The sequence below is a fragment of the Triticum aestivum genome, chromosome 4A, assembly GCF_018294505.1.
Source record: "Triticum aestivum cultivar Chinese Spring chromosome 4A, IWGSC CS RefSeq v2.1, whole genome shotgun sequence".
Classification (NCBI taxonomy): Eukaryota; Viridiplantae; Streptophyta; class Magnoliopsida; order Poales; family Poaceae; genus Triticum; species Triticum aestivum.
The window spans coordinates 680,349,736-680,373,611 of record NC_057803.1 but is presented as its reverse complement, the minus strand read 5'-3'; the positions used below and the strand labels follow the sequence as shown (position 1 = coordinate 680,373,611).

At 47.3% G+C, this 23,876-nt stretch overlaps 3 protein-coding genes across 3 annotated transcripts; all 3 read left to right on the top strand.

Moving 5' to 3' along the window:
- The first annotated feature begins 7,494 nt into the window (after window positions 1-7,494).
- Window positions 7,495-8,186, top strand: LOC123083096 (classical arabinogalactan protein 9). Its single transcript, XM_044505231.1, has one exon. It carries the CDS (start codon window positions 7,642-7,644, stop codon window positions 7,999-8,001), a length of 360 nt encoding a protein of 119 aa, XP_044361166.1. The 5' UTR covers window positions 7,495-7,641; the 3' UTR covers window positions 8,002-8,186.
- A 9,522-nt stretch (window positions 8,187-17,708) lies between these two features.
- LOC123083095 (classical arabinogalactan protein 10) lies at window positions 17,709-18,567 on the top strand. Its single transcript, XM_044505229.1, has one exon. It carries the CDS (start codon window positions 17,724-17,726, stop codon window positions 18,384-18,386), a length of 663 nt encoding a protein of 220 aa, XP_044361164.1. The 5' UTR covers window positions 17,709-17,723; the 3' UTR covers window positions 18,387-18,567.
- A 3,252-nt stretch (window positions 18,568-21,819) lies between these two features.
- On the top strand, window positions 21,820-22,466 carry LOC123083094 (arabinogalactan protein 1). The gene has a single exon (XM_044505228.1). It carries the CDS (start codon window positions 21,954-21,956, stop codon window positions 22,311-22,313), a length of 360 nt encoding a protein of 119 aa, XP_044361163.1. The 5' UTR covers window positions 21,820-21,953; the 3' UTR covers window positions 22,314-22,466.
- The last annotated feature ends 1,410 nt before the right edge of the window (window positions 22,467-23,876 follow it).

The following is a 23,876-nucleotide window of genomic DNA, read 5'->3' as shown; positions in this document are numbered from 1 at the left end:
GGCAAGCGGCGGCGGCGGCTTGGCGGTGTGGTGTTGGGGGCGGGGTAGCGGCGTATATAAAGAGGGTGGGGCAGCGACTTGGAGGAGGGGGCAAGGCGCGGCGGAGGCAGAGTCCAACTCGGACTCCGGTCCGAGTGGCGGCGGCGGCGCGCGCGCGCGCAGGAGGCGGCAGCGGCCTGGCGCGGGTGGGCCTTAGGCCCAGTCGGCACGGGAACCCCTTTTTTTTAAACTTCGCCGACCGAAATAAAATCCTAGGAAAAATAAATAAATAAAAACCTAAAAATGCCAAAACAAATTTTCATCGTCTAAATAAAATATTTAGGACGAGTTGACATTTTCTTGGCCCTAAAATGCAATTTTGAAAACGTGCAATTTTTTTCTAATGCAGATAAAACCAAATAAAATCCAATAAATGATTTTAATATTTTTCATCCAATATTTCAATTATTTTGGAGAAGTCATATTATCTCCACTCGTTTGATTTAATATGAAATATATTTCAACGAGAAAAATTATTAAAATCAAAATCCTCGTTTCATTATTTGATAAAAATCCCCAACTCTCTCCGTGGGTCCTTGAGTTGCTTAGGATTTCGAGGATTGCGGAACGGAAATGCAATAAATCATGATATGCATGGATGATCTATGTATAACATTCCAAATTGAAAATTTGGGATGTTACAAGGGGCGCGCCCGCCACCCTCGTGAGCACCTCCCTTGGCTCCTGACATGGGGTCCAAGTCCATACGGTAGCTTTCCTTCCAAAAATAAATTCTCCAGTTGATTTCGTTCCGTTTCAACTCCATTTGATATTCCTTTTCTTCGAAACACTGAAATAGGCAAAAAAACAGCAATTCTGGGCTGGGCCTCCGATTAATAGGTTAGTCCCAAAAATAAGATAAAAGTGGATAATAAAGCTCAATATTGCCCAAAACAGTAGATAACATAGCATGGAGCAATCAAAAATTATAGATACGTTGGAGACGTATCATTCTTCATCTTAGACTTCTTCCATGGGGTGTTGTGTTTCCTCTACATTGTTAGCACAACAATTCGAGGAAATAGATGCATTTTTATCATGGCAACAAGACATAGTAGGCATATCATCATGAGATTTAGTCAAACAATTTCTACATGATATGCAAGGACTATCAACACAAGCATGTGAGACATTTGGAGTGCTCGAAGTGCTATAGTCCAAAGATGGAGCATTGCAACAAGATAGTGATGAAGAGTCATCACCGATAAGCACACTATCATCATTGCAATGACCAACACTATTCACCATAGCATTACCTTGTGACAATCCACATGTAGGTGAAGTAGAAGAAGTTGAGAAGGCAACACGGCCGGAGGTGGAGGGAGAACACTCATCCCCACAAATCTTGGACACACCATATTTATCTTGAAGCTTTGTCCACAACTCATGAGCATCCCAGAACGGCATGAGTTGAAATATAACTACATTTCTCAAAGCATCAAAAAGCACATTAGAAGCTTGAGCATTGAGATAAGATTTTTTTATCATCCTCTAAAGATAATCTTTGGGGATCCTTTGGAGGAGAAAAACCCATATCTACAATCGCTCTAAATTTGGGTCCATGATCCTAAAGAAATTAAGCATGTGAATTACCCAAACATCAAAATTTGTGCCATCGAAACTAAGAGTGTTAGAGAAACCTAATCCCCTAGTCGACAACTTTACTCTCTAGGCGGTTAAGCCTAACAAAGACATGCGAGGCTCTGATACAAATTGAAAGATCGCGGATGTTGCCTACAGGGGGGTGAATAGGTGCTTTAAAAAATTACGGTTTAGGCTTGAACAAATGCGGAATAAACCTAACGATAAATTTGTCAAGCACAAAACCTAAAACAACTAGGCTCACCTATGTGCACCAACAACTTATGCTAAGCAAGATAAACAACTATGTGATAGCAAGATATATAACTTGAAACACTATGGCTATCACAAAGTAAAGTGCATAAGTAAAGGGCTTGGGTAAGAGATAAACGAGGGACACGGAGACGACGATGTATCCCGAAGTTCACTCCCTTGTGGATGCTAATCTCCGTTTGGAGCGGTGTGGAGGCACAATGCTCCCCAAGAAGCCACTAGGGCCACCGTAATCTCCTCACGCCCTCGCACAATGCAAGATGTCGTGATTCCACTAAGGGACCCTTGAGGGCGGTCACCGAACTCATACAAATGGCAACCCTTGGGGGCGGTCACCGAACCCATACAAATGGCAACCCTTGGGGGTGGTCACCGAACCCGTACACTTTGGCAACCCTTGGGGGCGGTCATGGGAAACCGGTCATATTGCTTGGGGCGATCTGCACAACCTAATTGGAGACCCCGACGCTTGCCCGGAGCTTTACACCATAATGATTGAGCTCCGAATACCACCAACCGTCTAGGGTGCCCAAGCACCCAAAGAGGAACAAGCTCAAGGGTACCAAGCACCCAAGAGTAATAAGCTTCTCAACTTTTAACTTCCACGTATCACCGTGGAGGACTCAAATCAATGCACCAAATGCAATGGCAAGGGCACACAGAGTGCCCAAGTCCTTCTCTCCCAAATCCCACCAAAGCAACAAATGCTAGGGAGGAAAATGAGAGGAAGAACAAGAAGGAGAACACCAAAAACTCCAAGATCTAGATCCAAGGGGTTCCCCTCACATAGAGGAGAAAGTGATTGGTGGAAACATAGATCTAGATTTCCTCTCACTTTTCCCTCAAGATCTAGCAAGAATCATTGGAGGTATTGAGAGAAAGCAAGCTCGAAGAAGGTCAACAATGGGGGAAGAACACGAGCTCAAAGGATGGGGTCCAATGGGGAAGAAGACCCCTTTTATAGGTCCCCACAAGTCTGCCCGTTATGTGTAGAAAACCATAGGACCGGTGCACGAACTGGTACAACCGGTCAAAGCAAAGGAAAAACCAACCTGTAGAAAAGAGCCCTAAGCGGTACAACTGCGCGGGGAACCGGTAGTATCGTTTAAACTGAACTAACCGGTACAACCGCTCCACAAAAGAACCCAGACCGGTGGTAGAGCGGTACAAGGCCGGTACAACCTTCCGACCAATTCTGGAGCAGTACAACCGCTCCAAACACCGGTTGTACCGGTCAAGCGGTACAACCTCTCTATGTAAAACAGGTAAGATAAAAAACAACCACAACTTTCGCGTATGAGCTCCGAATTCGACGAAATCAAGTTTTTTGGAAAGATAACGACAAGAGAAAACACAATCTTGATAGAAATATTAAGAAATAGCAATTGAGAAAAAACCCAAAATAAAACGGTGAGAACCCTTTCTCAATTAAGATCGGTAAAAACACCAATACCGAAAACACCAAAGAAGATGCATATGCAATCGGTTTTTGATGAACTTGAGCTTGTCATGAAGATGACCATAAGATCCAAATCTCACAAGTATAAGAACCAAACAAGAACCAAGAGAGATGATTCAAGGATGCAATGGTTTGAGCTCTCGACGAATGATACGACCAAGCTACTCACTAAAGAGCCCCCCTTGATAGTACGTCAATCGATCCTACAACCGGGTCTCCCAACTTCCACTATGAGACCGGCAAAATAGAAAACCTATCAAGGGAAAACCTTTGCCTTGCACATAGTCCACTTGAGCTAGATGATGACGATCTTGACTTCCTCAAGTTGGACCACCTTTCTTGATTGTGTTTTCTCGATGAAGACTAGTTGATTGCTCTCCCATACTCCACTATGGGTGAGCTAATCTTCGGCACATCTTCACAATTCCATTGACACCACAATGGACAGCAAGCTTCAAGCCTGATTGCTCCCCCATACTCCATTATGGGTGATCCACTCTTCGTGTTGCTCCACTTGAACTTGCACACTGCAAATTTGATGACGATCACCACTTGATGTCATCCTCCATGGGTTGTATGAGATCTTCCTTTTGACGCAAGACCATGGAAACATGCCTAACCCCACATAGAACTCTCACGTAGACTATGGGTTAGTACACAAAGCGTAATGGACAATGCTTACCATATCATGGGATCACTTGGTGCCTCTCGATACAACTTGTGCGCTTTGTGTGTTGATCAACTTTTATCACTCTCTGTACTTAGTCTTGATCAACCTTGAATCTTTCCAACTCTCTTCATTAGGATGATGTCTTGAAGGTAAACTTGAATGTTCACACAATCTTCTTCTTCAAGACATGCTTACAATAAGCTCAACTCTCACATGACCAATCTTTGGATAATTCCTTAAAAGCACTTTAGCCATCTCATAAACTCCTTGAAACCAACCCATGGACTTCAATAAAAGCCTATGGACAAATCCTTCAAATATATCTCAGGGCAAGCATTAGTCCATAGAGATTATCATCAATTACCAAAACCAAACATGGGGGCGCCGCATGTTCTTTCAAAGAGCGTGCCCGCTCTAGCCTCCCGCTAATGCGGGTACACATGAACAAACGACACAGGTATAGGTGCATGCATACAAAAATGTGGTTGCTTCTAGTTGTAAGAGCAACTCCAACGAGGCAACCCAGTTCGTCCGGGGCGTCCGTTTGGGTCGGTGCGGATAGAAAAGTCGGCCCAATGCGCCGACCCAAACGGACGCACATCCGCTTTTCTTCCGCGTGCTGATCCATTCTCGACCCATTTTTTAGTCGGATTTGCGTCAGCATGAACACAAGATGGACGCGCGTGCCCGCCTACTCCTCCTGGCCCACTAGTCGGTGGCACATTGGCCATCCTCTCCCATTCCAACAGCAAACCCTCGCCTGCCTCCTCTGTCGCCGCCGCCACCCATTTTTCCGGTGACTTTGCCAGCTGTCGGCGCCACAACATCCCCTCTGCAACACCGCCACCTCGCACGTCGCCCACCACCGCCATCTTGCCGCCAGGGAACCAAAATCTTCCCACCCCCGCTCCCCCCGACACAGCAGCGACCGCGACCAAGAAGCCGCCTCGCTGCCCCGACAAGATCCTCATCGGCATGCTCGTCGGACGCCGGCAGGGCAGGTAGCTGGTCCGTGTGCGCCGCGACTCCCTTCATTGACGTCTGAAAGTTGTTCGACAATTTGCCAAGGTACAAAATGGACTTCGTCGACGAGTTCTTTTTTCACAATTTCCTTTGTGACTCCAACGATCCGTGGTCTGATGACGAGGAGGAGATCTTGGCTGCTTTGTTGGTCCATCACCACCTCAATAGCCAGCGCCTGGAGTTTCGTGGCTCCATTCCGGGCCACCTTCCGGCATTGAATCGCAATCGAGAGAGCGGGCATTTCCTTCTTTGGAAGGACTACTTTTACACGACAAATCCGTTGTTCAAACATCAGAAATTTCGCCGCTGTTCCCGTATGAGTAGGCATCTTTTCAACCGTATTAGAGAGGGGTGGTCGGCTATGATGACTATTTCGAGTGCAAAGAGGATGCCGTTGAAAAGATTGGTTTCTCCTCTTATCAAAAATGCACTGCCGCCATCCGAATGCTTGCATACGAAGTGCCCAGTGATCTCATTGACGAGTACGTCCGTATGGCGAGTCTACATGTCTAGACTCCATGTATAAGTTCTGCATGGCTGTTATTGTTGTGTTTGACCCTGAGTACTTGAGAGAGCCGACTCCTGAAGATACAACCTATTTGTTGGCGATGAATGCCAGCAGGGGCCTCCCAGGGATGCTTGGCAGCATAGCCAGCATGCATTGGGAGTGGAAGAACTGCCCTTCAGCTTGGCAAGGGCAGTATAAGGGCCATTTCGAGGCTTGCACTGTCATACTTGAGGCCGTGGCGTCTCAAGATCTCTGGATCTGGCACTCTTTTTTGGCATGGCCGGATCATACAATGATATCAACGTGCTTCAACGCTCACCGATGTTTGCTAGGCTTGCCGAAGGCAACAGCCCACCGGTGAACTTTACTATCAACGACCACAACTACGACAAAGGATACTACCTCGGTGAGGGTATCCATCCTGAGTGGACCACTACTGTGAAGACAATCCCCAACCCTGTCGGAGAGAAGAGGAAAAGATTTGCCCAAGAGCAAGAAAGTGCTAGGAAGGACGTCGAGCGTGCCTTTGGTGTTTTTGCAATCTCGATGGGGCATTGTTCGATATCCTGCTAATACTTGGAGCACACAGAAACTGTGGGAGGTGATGACTGCTTATGTGATCATGCACAATATGATCGTAGAAGATGAGCGCTCGAAACGTCTGTACGATCAAGGATTTCAGTTTCAGGGTGAGAATGTTGTGCCTGAGCATGGAGGAGTGACAATGTTTGAACAGTTCACCCAATTTCATCATGACATGCGTTATTGGAAAATTCACATGCAACTGTAAAATGATTTGGTTAAGCATATGTGGGCTCATATTGACAACCAATAGATGTAACTTTTTTATTCGACTTGCAAAATTATGTGAGACATATTTACTTTTATTCGGCTTGTAAAACTATGCTATTTATTTGGTTGAAACTATGCTATTTACTCCCTTCGTCCCAAAATAAGTATTTCAATTTTATACTAGCTTTAATACAAATTTGTACTAAGCTCAAGACACTTATTTTGGAACGGAAGAAGTATTTGGTTGTGGACTATATGTTTGCTTGTGAAATAATGCAAAAGTTGTGTGTGAAATAATGCAAAATTTATGCTATAGGATGAAAAAGAGCGGTTAGCCGGTCACGGGTCGGCGCATTGGACACACTACCGATCCAAATCTCAAACCAACCGAACGCCGGACGGACGGCCGATTGAAATAGACAAAAAAAACAAACAAATGCGCCCTTCGTTTGGACCTGTGGTTGGATGCACCTCCCTTGCGGATGTATCGACAGCCCGTTGCTGGATCCCGCGAGGCCCCTCGCTTCATACAGCTCATGTGGACCTCGCACGCCAGGCTTTCGCCAGCGGAAGCAGAGGCCGTAGCCCGGTCCGGTTTAACATCGTGTGCAGTAGCCAGTACTGTACATGAGCCGCTGTAGCCACCGTGCGAACGCGGCCCAGCCGTATACGCTCGGAACAGTGCGACCGTTCACATGAAGTTGTCCAGACAAACAAACGGTCGATCACATGGCCGGCGAACCCACAATATTCGCGAATCATCCCGCCGCCCGAGATGGGGACCACGTATATAACTTTTTGTCGTGCAAGTCTGTCAGGACGACAGCACCTCCTCCCGGCCGTTGAACCACGGGAACCTACCACAACGGCTAGTCGGCGCCCGTCCGGCCGACCCACCGCCCCAACGGTCACGTCCATCCCAACGGGTAGTCCCGATTGCATCCGCCGCGTCCGTTGGCGATCCAACGCTCCACATGGCCCCCGAGCTAGCCGTTGGACCCCGGGTCGGCGCCGCTAACGGTAACCCTGCACTGACAGGCATCCTGGTCTCGTCGCAGAGTGTCTCGCACGACGCCGCGTGACAGCGACCCCGCCAATGACGCGCCATTAGCTAAACCCTTGCTTCCCCCGCTATAAATGGCGGCCTCCCCCTCGCTCCAACTCACAACTCGCAGCGCTCCACACCTCTCCCTCCCACAGCTTCTATACAGAGCCAGAGCACTCCGTCCGTCGTCGCCGCCTACTGTCTCTTCTAAAGCTTAGCCAGCTTCCCCTCCGTCCACCAGCACCAACCAAATGGCTCGCTTCGCCGTGGTCGCCGCCATCGTCGCGCTCCTGGCCATCACCGCGGCCGCGCAGGGCCCCATGCCGGCGCCCAAGATGGCCCCGCTGCCGGCGGCCCCGACGAGGTCGCCCCCGGTCGCCACGCCTCCGACCGCATCGGCGCCGTCCCCGATGGCCTCTCCCCCGGCCCCGCCCACCGACGCCCCCACCGGCGCTCCTTCCGCGATGACACCCTCCGCGGTCGCCGGAGCACCCGCGGGCGCGCCCGCCGGCGCGCCCAGCGGCACCACGCCCGCCAGTTCCGCCGTCTACGCCTCCTCCGTCAGCTTCGTCGCCGTGGCCGGTGCCGTCGCCGCCGCCGTCATGTTCTAGATGCATGCAGCGGTCCTCGCTCGACCGCCGCGGGAGTGCCACTCTGTTTTATTAGCGCTGTTGTTCATACAACGAGATTCATTTTTAGAGGCTGCGGAGAGAGTGACATGACATGACCTTGCCATGTTATCTTGCTACATACTGTACGCTCCAGATCATTATTAATGGAATTCTTTCATTTGTTACATTTGTCTCCTCTCCTGGGTGTCCTCTCTGCTTTATTACAAGTCGAGAAACTTTTCAGTCAGTGTGGTCAAATGCGACGTGTGCGTGTTCTTCACGAGATGAATATTTGCTTTCCCTGTTTGTGAAATGCAGGCGTCGTCACATGGTAGCATGAGATGCAGCATAGTAATTTTACTTTTCACCGCGTTTCTTCCCTTTTGAGGTTTGATGCGTCGCTGACAAAAAAATAGTAGGCGGTTCGATGAAGAACACGCAAGTTGGATTTTGCTTACGCACTCAGCACAAGACGTAATATTTGTAGTGAATTTTTTAGCGAAATATTATTTAGATTTCTTGGAGTGAAACTTGTTTCAATCAACAACGGTGGATGCAAAAAACAGAGCATTTCCTTTGTGAGTGTTGATTTATCATGAATGAAACTGGTCTCAGGAAAAAAGAACAATTTTCTAAAAATGAAAAAGAACAATTAGCAAGCAAACTACATCAAAATGGTATGCACAAGATAGTCCACGTATATTAGTAGTGAATTCTTTTAGCGAAATACTCCCTCCGTCCCGAAAAACATGTCGCGAGGGCAATTTTACAAAAACACCCTTCAGTTTCTCCCGACCAAACCCGCACTCCTCGTCGTCCTCCTCCGACAGAATCCCCAGCTGCGCTCCTCCCCGCCGCCGTCGCTTCCCCGCTCCCGCGCCGCAGCTGCGCTGCTCCCCCCACCGCGGCTGCGCTGCTCCCCCCGCCGCGGCTCCCCTGCTCCCCCGCTCCCTCGCCGCAGCTGCCTCCTGCTCCGGCGCCGAAGCTGCCGCTCGCCTGCCTCCCCAAGCTCCCCCCTTCCTTATAAAAATCTTCGATTTCCCCAGCTTAAGCTCGACGACCCACGCGCCACCAGGGGAGGATGGAACCGAGGTCGGGGAAGATCTCCTCCGCCCCAAGCCAGTCCAGTAGCGCCGGGCCGGACCGGGCCTGGCAGCGGCGGGGAGGGGAGTAGCGGCGGCGCGGTTCGTTGGCGTGCTCGGTGAATCGGGGGTCGGGAGGAGCGAGGGGGTCGGAGGCGATTACGGCCCTACGCACGCGTGGCGACAGAGGTAGCTAGGTGAAGACGAAGGCTCTGCCTCGCGAGTCGCTGCTCTATCTCGCTGCGTGTTGGTGTGCAGAAAGAGGGAGGGAGGGACGGCGCTGCTGCTGGTGGTGGACTGGAGCGGGGCGGAGGCGCGTGAGCTGATGAGCCCGACCACGACAACAAGCTTAAGCTCGTGGATTTGCTCGTGGATTTGCGGCTTCTTCTCCTTTGTTTCTCTGATGGAAGACCCGCGCTTGCGACACCGCGGCAGCGGCGGAGGCTATCCAGAGGGTCGTGCCTGCTCACTTGGCAGCAGCGGCGGCTACAAATCCTCTCCTGGGTACATCCTGGGTCACCAACGCCTACAACCTGGGTATGAACCTCTCTTCTCTCTGAACCACTCTTCATCTTCATCTTTACTGAACGCCTACAGCCTGGGTCACCAATCTTCATCTTTACTGAATTTACTGAATGTATATACTCTCTGAACCACTTATTCTCTGTCTACTGAATTTTAGTGAATGGAGTACTATAGCTATGTTACAACAACCTGACAAAAATACTCTGAAAGATGTTTGAGATGTTTTCCCTTTTTGAATTGAGATATTTGACATAAAACCTCTGTGGTCATCTCCTATCACCAGTAATAGTTCTAGTCTAAATTTGGTTCGGGGAGTTGAATCCCAGTTTAAATAGAGGCTTTATTTCCTATTGGTACTAGGAGAATATCCTAGGTACTGGTTGTTGTGATGCAGCTATATCTTCCTTGTGAAGTTAAGCAAAAGCAGATCAAGTGCTCTGTTTTTTTCCTAAAGAATTTTGCAGTGTCATCATATCTGAACTAAATCAAGGAAGTGCTATATTAAATTCTTAATAATCTTGCTTTGTCAGAACTACAGAGATCAATTGTTGGTACTTTGTTCTACAGAGATCAATTACACCTTTTCTGTTCCTGATTCTCTTTCTATTGCAGCCAAGCTAATGCAATTCATTTTTGCCGGGAACCTTCTTGGCTTGCCTGCCATTTCTGTTCCTGTAAGTGGTGTCACAAACTCACAACTCATGACGAGTATTAATTGTATCTTCTACTAGTTAGAAATAATTATAGGAAACATTCAGGATTTTGTTACAATATACTAGCTCAAAAACATGCAGGGAAAATATTAATCTAATATGTGTTGCTACTCCTGTCCTCTACACAGGTTGGTCATGACAAGCAAGGCCTTCCTATCGGCTTGCAACTGATAGGCCGTCCGTGGGGCGAGGCTAGCTTATTGAGGGTGGCTTGCTTGGCACTAACCTTCAAAGTATACTGATTGTGATATTAGCATGCCTCATTGAAATAAATCCAAATATTTTAAATTAATTCAAATAACTAAAATTAATCCAAATCAATTCAAATAATTCAGATAAATCCAAATAACCCAAATTAATTCAAATAATCCAAATTAATCAGTTAATTCAAATAACCTAGATAATTCCAATAAATTCCAACAAGGAGTTGATATACAAGGATTAGACAAGGCATACACAAGGGCATGACATAAGGGCATCTTTGTCCCCTCTTGACACAAGATTACACAAGACATACACAAGGAGCACCTGACTACATGACATAAGGGCCTCTTTGCCCCCTCTTGACTACATTCTTTCTCTGGCCACTTCTTCCCTTCCCTTCCCTTTACTTTTCTTTCTTTTCCCTTCTTTAGCCAATTCTTTCCTTTCATTTTCTTTTCCTATTGCAATTTTCATTTCTTCTATAATGGCCCTAGTATCAACAACTACCCGACTGTCGCAATATACACTGATGATTTCCCTGCCAGCATTCTGAATGCGATCCTTGTGCAAGTGGGGCAACTTATATTGATTTCATCCTTTGTCTTTCATAACTTCAAACATAACTGCTTCTAATGTGATAAAGCTTCTGTGCAACTTGTCGGGATCGTAGTTCTCGAATTCCTCTTCCACACCCTGTACCAGTTCCTGGATGTTTGTAGGTGACCTACAGTCGGTTAGAGACTAGAGAGAGGTATGGAAGCAGAGGTCCAAACAATTTAACTCAGGGCTATTTGGGGGCTGTTGTAGCAATCGGATGTCAAGATCAGTTTGTTCCACAGCTTCTCGAAAAGCTACATCATTGGGAAGGACATGGGGCTTTGCATTATCCTGTTGGATGAATATTGTTGCTCCCTCGTCATCGTCAGGCCACTTATCCTGAATTGCCGGGATAACCTTATTGATTAGATAATCTCTGCACACAGGTCTAGTTACTTTCACTAATGTCAACACTTTTGTTCCCTTTGTTCTGTTATGACTTGTCCGCTTCGCCTCAGTCTCTTCAACGAATGCCCAAATGCCAATCTTCCCGTCGAATGTTAGCTCCCCCTCATTGTTATATCGAGGCCTGGCAACAGCTGTTAGGAACATCACCTTCCCAATGCTGTGAGTGTTTGACACGGTGCGCTTCGGCTCAGGTTCTCCTGGAAGTACATAGTAACTATTTTTCACTCTCGTCATGTCAAACCACTTCTCATCGATGTGAACCATATTCGTCATTGGTTTAAACATAGCCCGAGAAGTTGAGATTGAATTGTCATCGACCATGGACATACAAAATTTCAATCTCGCAAGCTTGTTCTCTAGCTTGAGGTGAGGCTTCACGGTGCTTGTGATGCGGTTGAGCTCATTCAACTGGAACCTCTTATGTAGGGTCGATCGGGCCACACCTAGAGACCGTGCCAGAGATCGAATTGTCCTTCTTTTATTTAGTGGGATTGTTGAGGTCCTCTCTAGATCTAGCTCCTTTCTCTTTCGGCCGGATCTTCCTGGCTTCTTGCTTGAGACATCTACTTCTTTGCCATCGGCAATTTGCTTTTTAGCCAGTTCCCAGATTCTTTCAATAGATCGTACACTTATGTCCAACAGGTTTGAGACTAGCAGCTTGTCGTCTGGTTGGACAGACCCATCTCTGAGCTCGATTACCAGCAAGGCAAAGTAAACACCATGCCTCTCCTTGTCTGACAATTCTCTTCTTTTCTCTTGAAGTATCCAATTCATAACTTCATCCTCTTCCTCTTGAGCTTCATCCTCTTGAGCTTCATCTTCTTGAGGCATCCAATTCATAGCTTCATCGTCTTCCTCTTGAGGCATCAAGTTCAAATCCATATCTCCATTCTCTGCCACTTGAGGTTCCTCCTCTCCAGGGACCCAATTCAAATTAATGCCTTCATCGTCTTCCTCTTGAGGCATCAAGTTCAAATCAATGGTTTCATGTTCTTCCTCTTGAGGCATCAAGTTCAAATCCATATTTATGTGTTCCTGTCATCAATGACAAAAGATGAGTACACCATGGTACCATAACAAAAATACACACACACACACAAAATGAGTATGCAAGTCAAACAAGAAATAGGTGCCATGGCACCATTTCTAGTTTGGTTGCCATAGTACCCAAGCAAGAAATGGTGCCATGGGACCATTTCTACAAATGGCTGCCATGGCATCATTTATAGAAAGGCTGCCATGGCAGCCAAACACTTTGCTCTAACCATAAGTCATTTTCTCTAGTTAGAGTAGTTCACAAAATTTTAAGTTTTGCTGAATTTTACTTGCTCATAGTACCATGCCTATGGTAGAAAAGTGTCAAGAAAAATATACTCCTGTCAATAGAATCAAAACTGATTTATTACCTTTGCATATAAACTACTCCTAGTGAAACTACAACACATTCCAATCAATTTATGTTTGCTTATTTTTGTTTTTTCTCTCTACAGGAAATACTTTGGCATGGTACAGTTTGACCAGCCACAGGACCAAATCAGTTAACCTACTCCCTTTGTCTGCATCAAGGTACAGATCTTTTAACTGAATTTTAACAGTCTGGTGATGTTTTCACTGACATCACAAGTTAAATGTTTCCTTGCATGTTCAACTGAATTATGGCCGAGTTTAGATATTTAACAAAATTATGACTGTCAGCATACTTTATTAAGTAATGTGTAAAAGATCGGTGTATATCTCATAAGATGTTTATTTTGTGGAGATTGACCATTCTATATGGAAAACAGCTGGACTAGTTACAAGCCCTTGTGGGGGTGTCTATGTTCTGCCAAAAGTCTCCAGCTCCTCTTGATTTCCTCCTAGATTTTGATTTCTGAAGTCAAACTAAAGCAAAATTTGTTAATGCATTTTAGAATTTTAGAATGACTGAATTTTCAGCCAAGTTTGTTTCTGAACAGTAGTGACATGGAGTAGTGTAGTGGTCCTGTAGTGACCAAATTTTCAAATACTCTCTGTAAGTTGGTGAAAATACCCCTTATATACTCTTACAACCTGGGATTGCAATTGCAATTGCAGTAGTTGATAAAGCTAGATTGATTACAACCTGTAGGCCTTTTTTACTAAAGCTAGATTGCAATTGCAGTAGAAGATAATCTCATACCATATCATCTATTGATGATATGGGATTAGCAAAGGCCTTGCTTGCCTCATTAGTTGCTGTAGTTGCTTGCCGCATTTCTGTAAGTTAGTTTTCTGGTTCAAAGCTTGGTGAAGAAATTGGGTTTCGGCCCTTTATCGAAAGATAACTGATCAGAACTTACTGCAGGTGCACGTTAGCGCCTGTATGCTTTGACACTGTCGAAACTGAAAATTTGCAAGAGTTTTGCTTGATGTTTATACTGATGTCAAAACTGAAATTTTCCTTACTATTGTTAGCTGTTGAACTTTGTACTCCTCCAGTGGTAGAGATTACTAATCCATGCTAAATTGAAATTTTCCTTACTATTGTTAGTTGTTGAACTCTGTACTCATGTGCCATGCATAAATAGTGTTATCTTGAATGACTGATCTAAGTCACATATCTTACGAGTTAATTTTTGATACAGCAAGCAACAGCATGACGAAGAGATTACAACAACAACAGTCGCTACAGATCAATCGACAGAGGAAGAACAACAGAAGACCAGAGATTGTACTGTACCTTCTTCTTCAGAGAAGATCAGCAGCGAAGAACAGCAGGTCAGCACCCGAGCGTGGGTGATACTCCAATGGCAACGGCGCCGGTTTTTGGTCACCGGAGGAGCTTACTGACGAGCTCCAATGGCAGCAAGCGGCAGACCACGGCCAGGCGAACCAGCAACCAATCGACAGGAGAAAAGTGACCTGGAGGACCAGAAAATCACCCTGAAGCTGTTGAGCCGCTCGGGGCAACTAGAGGAGGAGCGACGGCGCTGAGCTCGTGTGCGGAATCGGCGGCCGGAGTGGGAGGAGACGGGATCGATTCCGTCGATCAGCGGCTTCCCAGCAAGCGTGGCTCAAGGAGGGCGTAGGTATCGGCGAGGCGGAGCTCCTGGTATGCTCGGGAAGGAGGGAGGATGTGCGACGGCGCTGAGCCCCTGTGCGGACGCCGCTGCCGGAGGGGGAGGAGACGGGCTCGTTTTTGGAGTGGGGGCAGCTCCTGTGCGGAAGCAGCGGCCGGCAGCAGGGGAGAATCTGCAGGATAAGATGCAGCAGTGGCAGGAGCTCCACCGGCAGCAGCGGCAGGAGCTCCACCGGCCTGGAGCCCAGCCGGCGGCAGGATCTTCCCGCGACTTGGGCCTGCGTGCGGGTTGCTTTGAGAGAATTCAAAGTTGCGGGAGGGTATTTTTGTAAAAAATGCGGTAGTTCAAATTTGAAACCCCCTGCGACATGCTTTTTGGGACGGAGGGAGTATTATTTAGATTTCTTGGAGTGAAACTTGTTTCGATCAACAACGGTGGATGCAAAAAAACAGAGCATTTCCTTTGTATAAAAGCATGCTTTTGAATCGTGAGTGCTGATTTATCATGTGCTATGAAACTGGTCTCAGAAAAAAGAACAAATTTCTAAAAATGAAAAGGAACAATTAGCAAGCAAAACTACATCAAAAAGGGTATGCGGGTCCCAATCAGAGAAGTTCCAAATGGTGTTGGCTAGTGTTACTGGTAAATGTTTTCTACAAAACTTAAGAGCCACTCTAGCTGATACTGTACAAGGGCTCATTTCGGAGGTAACAAAGGACCCGATTGGTACCGTAAATTCGGTCCTACTCAATTTTGTTGCATTAAACTGAAAAAGGGGAGCCCCGTACCTCACATCCAGAGTATTGGCAGCCTCTTTTTGTGCATACACAATACCCGCGCGGGTTTGGCGGGAGAGAAGTTTCAGCCGCAACCCTCCCGGCTCCTGTGCCTCAGCTAACCCCAATCTGGCATGGAACGACAACGGCATGGGCCACCTCGGGCGTGGGCGAAGCTGCCGCAGGACAACCCCCCCCCACACACACACACACACCTTTTGCCGCCTCCGTTTCGCCCGTGAAGGCCTGACATCTGCTACTTCTCTCGCGAAGGGCGATATCACGCCGGTGTGGTCGGTAGTCGACCTCCTACATTGGCGGCGACACATGTACTCCTCTAGCGCCTCTCGAGCTTAACATCTAGCCCATCCAGTCGGTGGATGGCGTCAGCGGCGACGTGCCGGTGTACCGCAGGTTACGGCGTGAGCGGCTAGGTCGTTCGGCTCTCCTTCCCTCTGGGGCCCAATTGTAATCTATTTTCTGCCTTTAGGATGATTTGTGTTATTTTTCAGGACCCTATTGTAAATTCAACCGATGACTGTGTGGGCTCCTCATCCAACCTAGAATGGTTTTTACAGTACCCATTCTACCGGAACCCGCTTTATACTGTAAAAATGTTTTAGGGTATACCTTAAACCCCTATCACGGTACATGATTTTATAGTATCAGCTAGAGTTGCTTTAACACCCCGTTTGGGTATATGTATTGAAGCCCCCAATTCGGAATTTGTATGCAACACTAGCACATTCACGAACCAAATCAGACCCCCCCACCCCCTCTCTTGTATTCCTCTGAAATCACCCTCAATCCTCAACTCATGCAAAACATTCAGCTTCAGTCAAGAAAAGAGAAGTTAGCGACAGGTGAATAAGAGGCGGCGGCCACAAGAGGGAGGAGGACTGTTCATGTGCTTCGAGCGCCGTTAACGCCGATGGTGATTGTCAGGTGTCGTGTGGGCTGAAGCGCGTCGGCAACGAGGGGATGGTTCAGCAACTTCACGGCGGTGACGTGCGCACGGCCTAACGTGTCGATGATGGTAGGCGCATGGGCAGTAGCCCGGCTGGGCGACTAGATCCTTAGCATGGGTGCGCGAACACATGGGTTCCAATACTAGTTGCGGGCTTCTTCCACACCTGAACGAAATCAAACAGTACAAATCAAAACACCCGAGGCACATTGAGTCAATCATAATCCATGTAACCATGCAATTTCATAGTTTGTCATCCAAACAATATTCGGTATTGAAAACTCACTTGGATTCCACGATCCAACTCAGTGAACAATCAAACAAGGAATTTGTATTATTTCCATTCAGTTTTCTTGTTGAATTTGTATTCCGGCCAATTCAATACGGGGCCCTCCAATACAGACATCCAAATGAAGAAATCACTATAAATATATGACACTCCTTTGTTTCTTCCTTTATTTTTCTCTTCTTTGTTTTTTCACCATATATTTTTCTTGGAATGTTTAGTGTTTTGTCTTTTTATGTCCTTTCTAAATATTGCAAACAATTCACATCTTTCTTTCATGTTCCTATTGTGTAGTCTTTTTACAAAAAATGTTATATATTAAGTTGGACAAATCCTTACATAAACATTCTTGCAGAAATTTAAAAAATTACATCGCAATCTTTTTCCTCCGGCATCCTCCGACACACTCTGTGAGCAAAGCTTACTGTTGTCTTTGTACCTCCATTTCAGCAGAACAAACTTGTTTATATCCAAGAGCTTATAGAAGCAATGTGCAAAAAGTCCTCGATGTAGACAAGAATACGCCGGCGGCCACGATCTACGCAACAAATCACCGCTCCAGAGAAAAAAACATTGATGAGGACCCATAGAACGCCCCATTTCTAGCCACACGGAATTGAGGAACACAGAAATCTCATACATTCCCCAACAAGTCGGAAACTAGCCCACTTTCGTTGGTCGGAACCGGAGCCGAAGAACCAACATGCACAACAACATTGTCTTTTTTGTTCCCATTACTTTTTTTTTTCATTAGAGGCAGCAATAACCGGCTAGTAATAATAAACTTCCAACACCACCACCATTCCAGCAAAGAAATTGGAAAGCTCACAGAAAGCTAGCCACACGACTATCCTACAAACAAAAAAGAATTATATGAGACCAGGTCTCACGGGTTAGCAGGTGAGACCCACCCTGATGGATGACACGTGACATTCACAAATCATAAAGCACCTAATCTGCCTCATTTTCCCTGATCAAATACCTGGTGCCGAAGATCGCGACGACTTCTTTTCTAGCTGAGGTCGTGAGCACGTCGAGTTAGCCGTTGGACCCTGTCTGGCCGCGACACGGTGCCAAGGGTCGACTTGGCTGGCGCGGCGCCCCTCCGCGAAGAGGGGTGGCGGGCATGAAAATGGCAGCACGGCGACAGTCTGGTCTCACGCGTCGTTGCTTACAGGCCATCGACAGCGACCGCGCCGATGCCGCGCGGGATCTCGCGAGACTCGAACGTTACAGCCCGACACAGCCGTGGTTAACGGGCAGAATACGCGTCCCTCCTGCTATAAGTACCTACCAATCCCCTCGCCACCGGCACACACAAGCTCGCAGCTCCCTCACACAGCTTCTACTCGCCACCCCCTCCTGCTCTGCAGATCTTAGCCAAGGTCTTCCGCCGATCACCGCCTGCGCCAACCTCATGGCCCGCTTCGCCGTCGTCGCCGCCATCGTGGCCCTCCTGGCCGTCACCGCCGCCGCGCAGGCCCCCGGAGCGGCGCCCAGGATGGCGCCTCTCCCCGCACCGCCGGCGAGGTCCCCGGCCACCGCGCCTGCGCCGGTCGCCACGCCGCCCACCGCCGCGTCGCCGTCCCCGCTGGCCTCTCCCCCGGCCCCGCCCACCGACGCCCCGACCGACGCTCCCTCCGCGATGCCCCCGTCCGCGGTCTCCGGCACACCCGAGGGCGCACCTGCCGCTGCCCCCAGCGGCACCCCCGCCAGCTCCGCCGTCTACACGTCCTCCGTCAGCTTCGTCGCCGTCGCCGGCGCGGTCGCCGCCGCCATCGTGTTCTAGACGGAGCGAGGCTCTGCTCTCCGTGCTCTGTTTTCGCGTTGTTTATACTGGAGAGATTCTTTCCATGATTCTTTGCTGGACCGACTGAGGAGAGGGATACATACCACCATGCGATGTAATCTTGTTACGGATGCATGAGATTATTATGAATACAAATTCGTTTATTCGTTACCTTACCAGACATGAACTTGGTCCAGTATTAATTCTCCCCTGCTAGGCTGCTACTTCGGTCCAACAAATTGCTTCCATCTGATCAGATGCGCCATTTTAGGGACGTATTCTGACCATTTTTCTTACGTGTTAGCTCTCCGTTCCCAGGAGACTCGTTCTAAAATTAGATGTTTTTTTTTCTTTATAAAAAAATACTCTTGTATAGCAAACCAGTGTATTAATATCAAAACGTACCAAATACACCCTACCTCCAGATTAATACAATTCGAAGAAGAGATAGTACATTAGACATTGAGCACAACTTCCCGCAAAAAAAGAAAAAGACATTGAGCACAACCAACCTACTAAAAGGTGACATGACCCCTAAAATCATATCAAAGCAATTAACATCATTCAATAGCAAAATGTCCACATTGACCAACATTGTTAGCAACTCCGGGCAACAAAACTTCAACCTCAACCGCAATCGTTGGTAACATACACGAGCGTCGTGTCATCGGATCCAACCACTCGCTAAATTATGGGGTTTTCATTTCGGTTATGGTGTATGTAGTATGAAGCTGATCACTAATGTCAGTGGAAAGTCAAAACACCTTTTGCATTGCAAACTTACAATTGATCATTTGAGTGTAACGATAACGCAAAAAGAAAAGGAAGAGTGTAACTATAACGCAAAATGGGAGTACCTAGAATGTGCTTTGATTGCCTGTTGGTGAAGCGGTGTTTTTAGAACTTTGCTCCTTACATGAAAATGACGTACCATGTAAACATGCTCACTGTTTCTTATTACGTAAGGGTAGTGTTCATGCCATTTTCGAGGGAAAAATAACTGGTGGCAAATGTCGATTGATGCCACGGGCTCGTTAGGTCGGCACACTCTACTAGAAGAAAACAACTCAAACAATATCCATATTCCACATGTCCATGCTTGTGATTCAGGTTAATTGTCTCACCATCTACTCCCTCCGTCCCATAATATAAAAACATTTTGACACTACCATATTGACTTATCGCGGCTAGTTCTCATTGTCCAGATTGATTGCCTTCTTGCAGAGTGTCATAATTATCAGGATGGACAAGCTTTCTCGCAATTTTTACTCATTGCCCATAGATACCATTCTGACGGCGTTGCGTAAGATGTTGATCATCACTCACAGAGAAGTCGGATAATATAGGATACATACATATATGATACCTCGCTAAGTGTCCTCGATAATAACAGACGGTACTTGTAAGGTTCAAATGCTGGAACTGGAAAAGGGAAACCAGAACTGAAATGCAAAACAAAGTGCACAAGCAAGGCCAATAATCATCACCAAATGAACCCAGTGCCAGAAATGAGAGGTGGATTGAGAAGAAAGGTGCGCCTTTTAGAAATAAAGTTTGATAGTCCATGAGGTTTTCCCATCTTGGAAGCACTGAGCAACTATAATCGGTTAACATAAATGGCTAACCTATTTAGGTTTTGCGCTAACGAGTCTTGCATTGTCTGCTCACCCCTTGATTTGTTGGTTGGCTTAGTCATAGTGGGGTAATTTAGGTAGTAACTTAGACTACTCCCTCCATCTAGGTGTGTAAGTCACCTTACGAAAATTAAAATTTTTCCAAAACGTTTAGGCATTGTTCATTAATTTCTCATCTCGATTCCCTCCCAGCCTTGTTGGCCAGCCAGCTTTGCCTCCTATACCTCGTTATCTTCCAGTGAAAACCCCTCCTCCCTTTTTTTCTCAGGCAATGACCAATGCATGCAACATGTCTATGCGTTGATTAGGCGAGAAATCAATGCGGCTTTGCATGCTAGAAGTACGTGGGCATGCATGGTAGTTAATACGTCATCCTCTTAAGTATTGCGATTAAATGCTATGTTTAGAAGAAGGAAATCAACGTTTTGATTGGAAGAAGGACCGGTCCAAAATTTTCTTCTCCTCCAATTAGCTTGTACCTAGGTCGTGATGCACCTTCTAATGTGACTTATACACCTAGACGGAGGGAGTACCTACAATGGGAATAACATAGGTGGTAACATAACAGATATTTAGACAAAATAGATGATGTGGCAAGTAATTAATGAAGAAAGAGAGTGATGTGGTAACATAGCTAGTTACTAGTAGTATGAGTAACATCACGCATACCAAGACAAGATAAGTCTTTAACTTAATAAATGAAGTGTTGCATGACACCACGCATATGTTACGCCCCATTGTGGAGGTAGTAACATAGACTAGTAACATATGCATGTTACTACTCTAAGTTACTCCCTACTGTGGCTAGTCTTAACACTTCCCAAGACAATTTCGCTTATGTGATAAGTATTTAATAAGGAAAGACGTGCTTGTGGTAACATAATATATTACCGTAACACAACGCTTCCCGATGCAAAATGAGTTTATGAGCTAATAAATCAAGCAATCTACTCTATGTTACTTTACACTATGTTACTTTAACTTAAACTAGTGTCATATGCATGACACTAGTATAAATTACTCCCCACTATGACCAGCCTTATCAAGTCAGAATTCTGCACTTGTGACTTGCCACTATTAAAACACACGCAATGCAGCAGCTAACCCGAAGTCTCCGTGGAAAAAAAGTACTACTCCCTCTGTTTTTTTAGTCCGCATATAAGGTTTGGTCAAAGTCAAGCTTTGTAGAGTTTGACTAACTTTGTATTAAGACAAGAAAACAATCACAATATGAAATCAATATTATCAGATGCACCATGAAACGTATTTTCATACTATATGGTTTTAATATTGTAGATGTTCATATTTTTTACATAAATTTGGTCAAATTTTGTGTAGTTTGACTTTGACCAAATTTTATATGCGGAGTAAAAGAGTACTTGGAACTTGGACGAAATCTTAGCGCTAACGAGTCTTGCATTGCGTGCTTTTCCCCTTGGTTTGCTAGTCGGCTTACTCTTACCAAGTCAAAATTAATTCTACACTTGGATGAAATCTTGACGCGTTCAGGATCCACCACGTTCCTCCAAACTAGTCGTTAGACGACCTCGTGATTAGTGATCACCCCCGTAATCCCAGGACGCGGCGCCGCTGCGAGAAGGAATCAAAACCCTTTGCGGCGCCGCCCCGCGAAGACACCCCACCTGTCTCCCTGACAGACTGGTCTCTCTCACGCGTCGATGCCGTTGGCGACAGTGATACACGGGCCCGCGGCAGCCCGAGACCCGAACGTTACAGCTGTTGCCCACCTCAACCGACGTTTAGAAAAATCTCCTTCTCGTTCCCGCTATAAAACCGCGCCTCCTCCCTCCATCCCAAATCACAACTCGCAGCTCACCACCGTCGTCTCCTCTGCTAAGCATTCGCTCGCCACCGCCCACCGTCTCCTCTCCGAATCTTCTCCGGCAAGTCTTTCACCGTCGACAACAACCAGATGGCTCGCTTCGCCGTGGTCGCCGCCCTCCTCGCCCTCCTCGCCGTCGCCGCCGCCGCGCAGGGCCCCATGCTGGCGCCCAGGACGGCCCCTCTTCCAGCGCCACCGGCGAGGTCCCCAGCCATCGCCCCTGCGCCGGTCGCCACCCCGCCCACCGCCGCGTCGCCGTCCCCGATGGCATCTCCCCCTGCCCCGACCACCGACGCTCCCTCCGCGATGACGCCGTCCGCGGTCTCTGCCACACCCGCTGGAGCCCCCGTCGGCGCCCCCACCGGCACCCCCGCGAGCTCCGCCGTGTACTCATCCGCCGCCAGCTTCGTCGCGGTCGCCGGAGCGGTGGCCGCCGCCATCGTGTTCTAGATGCAGCGACGACTCTTCTCGCTGCTGTCTATACAGTTTCATTGTTTCTGAGATTTTTTTGGTTATAGGCGGAGGAAATATTACACACGACATTGCGATGTAATCTTGTTACGAGATTATTATGAATATATAATTCCTTCATTTGTTACGTTATTTATATTCTCCTCTGGTGGATGTGTATTTCCCTTTTCAGCCGGGCTACAAATTCAGTTTCAGTATAACTCTTACAAGCTACTCTGTTCTAGCATGTTGTTCAAACGGCATTTTAGCTTGGGAAACACTTCCTATCAGAATTCTATCATGTGAGAAGTTCTTTTTGTGTGTGGCAAAGAACCACAAGATGGTACTCCACGTAGGACGATAAAAGAAACGCCGAAGAGCTGAACTACACAATGAGGGGTGAAAAAACCTCGGTTTATTACTCGTGGCACTAACTTTTTATTGAATATTTTTGCGAGAGAAAATTTTAAATTATTCATCAAATCATGTCAGTATAGAGAATAGTAGAGAAAATAAAAATTACAAGAGAGCCGGGCAAAACTTATTGTACTAGACAGTCTAAAAGTCATCATACTACGTCCCCAAAAGACCAGCGCACCAGACCAACAACCATCGCTGATGAAGAGTTATAGATCGAAAAGATCAAACATGTAACTACACGAATGAAGATGAACCAAATCCAAATAGATCCACCCAAAACCAGCACTGACCGAATCCCGTGAGATCTGACGAAGACACACCTCCACATATCCTTCTCCGACGCTATTCGCACCATCGGGACAAGGATAGGACGTGAGAGGCATTATTTCTACTGACGGATATCGCCACCGCCACTAACTTTTTATAACGATGATTGCCCCGCTTATCAGAAGGAAAGATCGTGTTATAAAATTTTAGTTTTGCGCAATCTACGTTGTATATTCTGTTGGGGAACGTTGCAGAAAACAAAAAAATTTCCTACGTTTCACCAAGATCAATCTATGGAGTCAACTAGCAATGAGAGGAGAGTGCATCTACATACCCTTGTAGATCGCGAGCGGAAGCGTTCAAGAGAACGGGGATGATGGAGTCGTACTCGCCGTGATCCAAATCACCGATGACCAAGTGCCGAACGGACGACACCTCCGCGTTCAACACACGTACGGAGCGGATGACGTCTCCTCCTTCTTGATCCAGCAAGGGGGGAGGAGAGGTTGATGAAGATCCAGCAACACGACGGCGTGGTGGTGGATGCAGCAGTGAACGCAGCAGGGCTTTGCCGAGCTTCTGCGAGAGGGAGAGGTGTGGCAGGGGAGAGTGAGGCGCCAAGGCTTGAGGTGCGGCTGCCCTCCCTCCCCCCCTTTATATAGGCCCCCTAGGGGGGTGCGCCGGCCTAGGAGATGGGATCTCCTAGGGGGGGCGGCGGCCAAGGGGGTGGAGTACCCCCCAAGGCAAGTGGAGGCGCCCCCTCCCCTGGGGTTCCCAACCCTAGGCGCATGGGGGGCCAGGGGGGCGCACCAGCCCACTATGGGCTGGTTCCCCTCCCCACTTCAGCCCATGGGGCCCTCCGGGATGGGTGGCCCC

Excerpts from the sequence above, each read along its gene's own strand:
- LOC123083096 (XM_044505231.1), top strand. The coding sequence starts at position 7,642 with ATGGCTCGCTTCGCCGTGGTCGCCGCCATCGTCGCGCTCCTGGCCATC.
- LOC123083095 (XM_044505229.1), top strand. The coding sequence starts at position 17,724 with ATGAAAATGGCAGCACGGCGACAGTCTGGTCTCACGCGTCGTTGCTTA.
- LOC123083094 (XM_044505228.1), top strand. The coding sequence starts at position 21,954 with ATGGCTCGCTTCGCCGTGGTCGCCGCCCTCCTCGCCCTCCTCGCCGTC.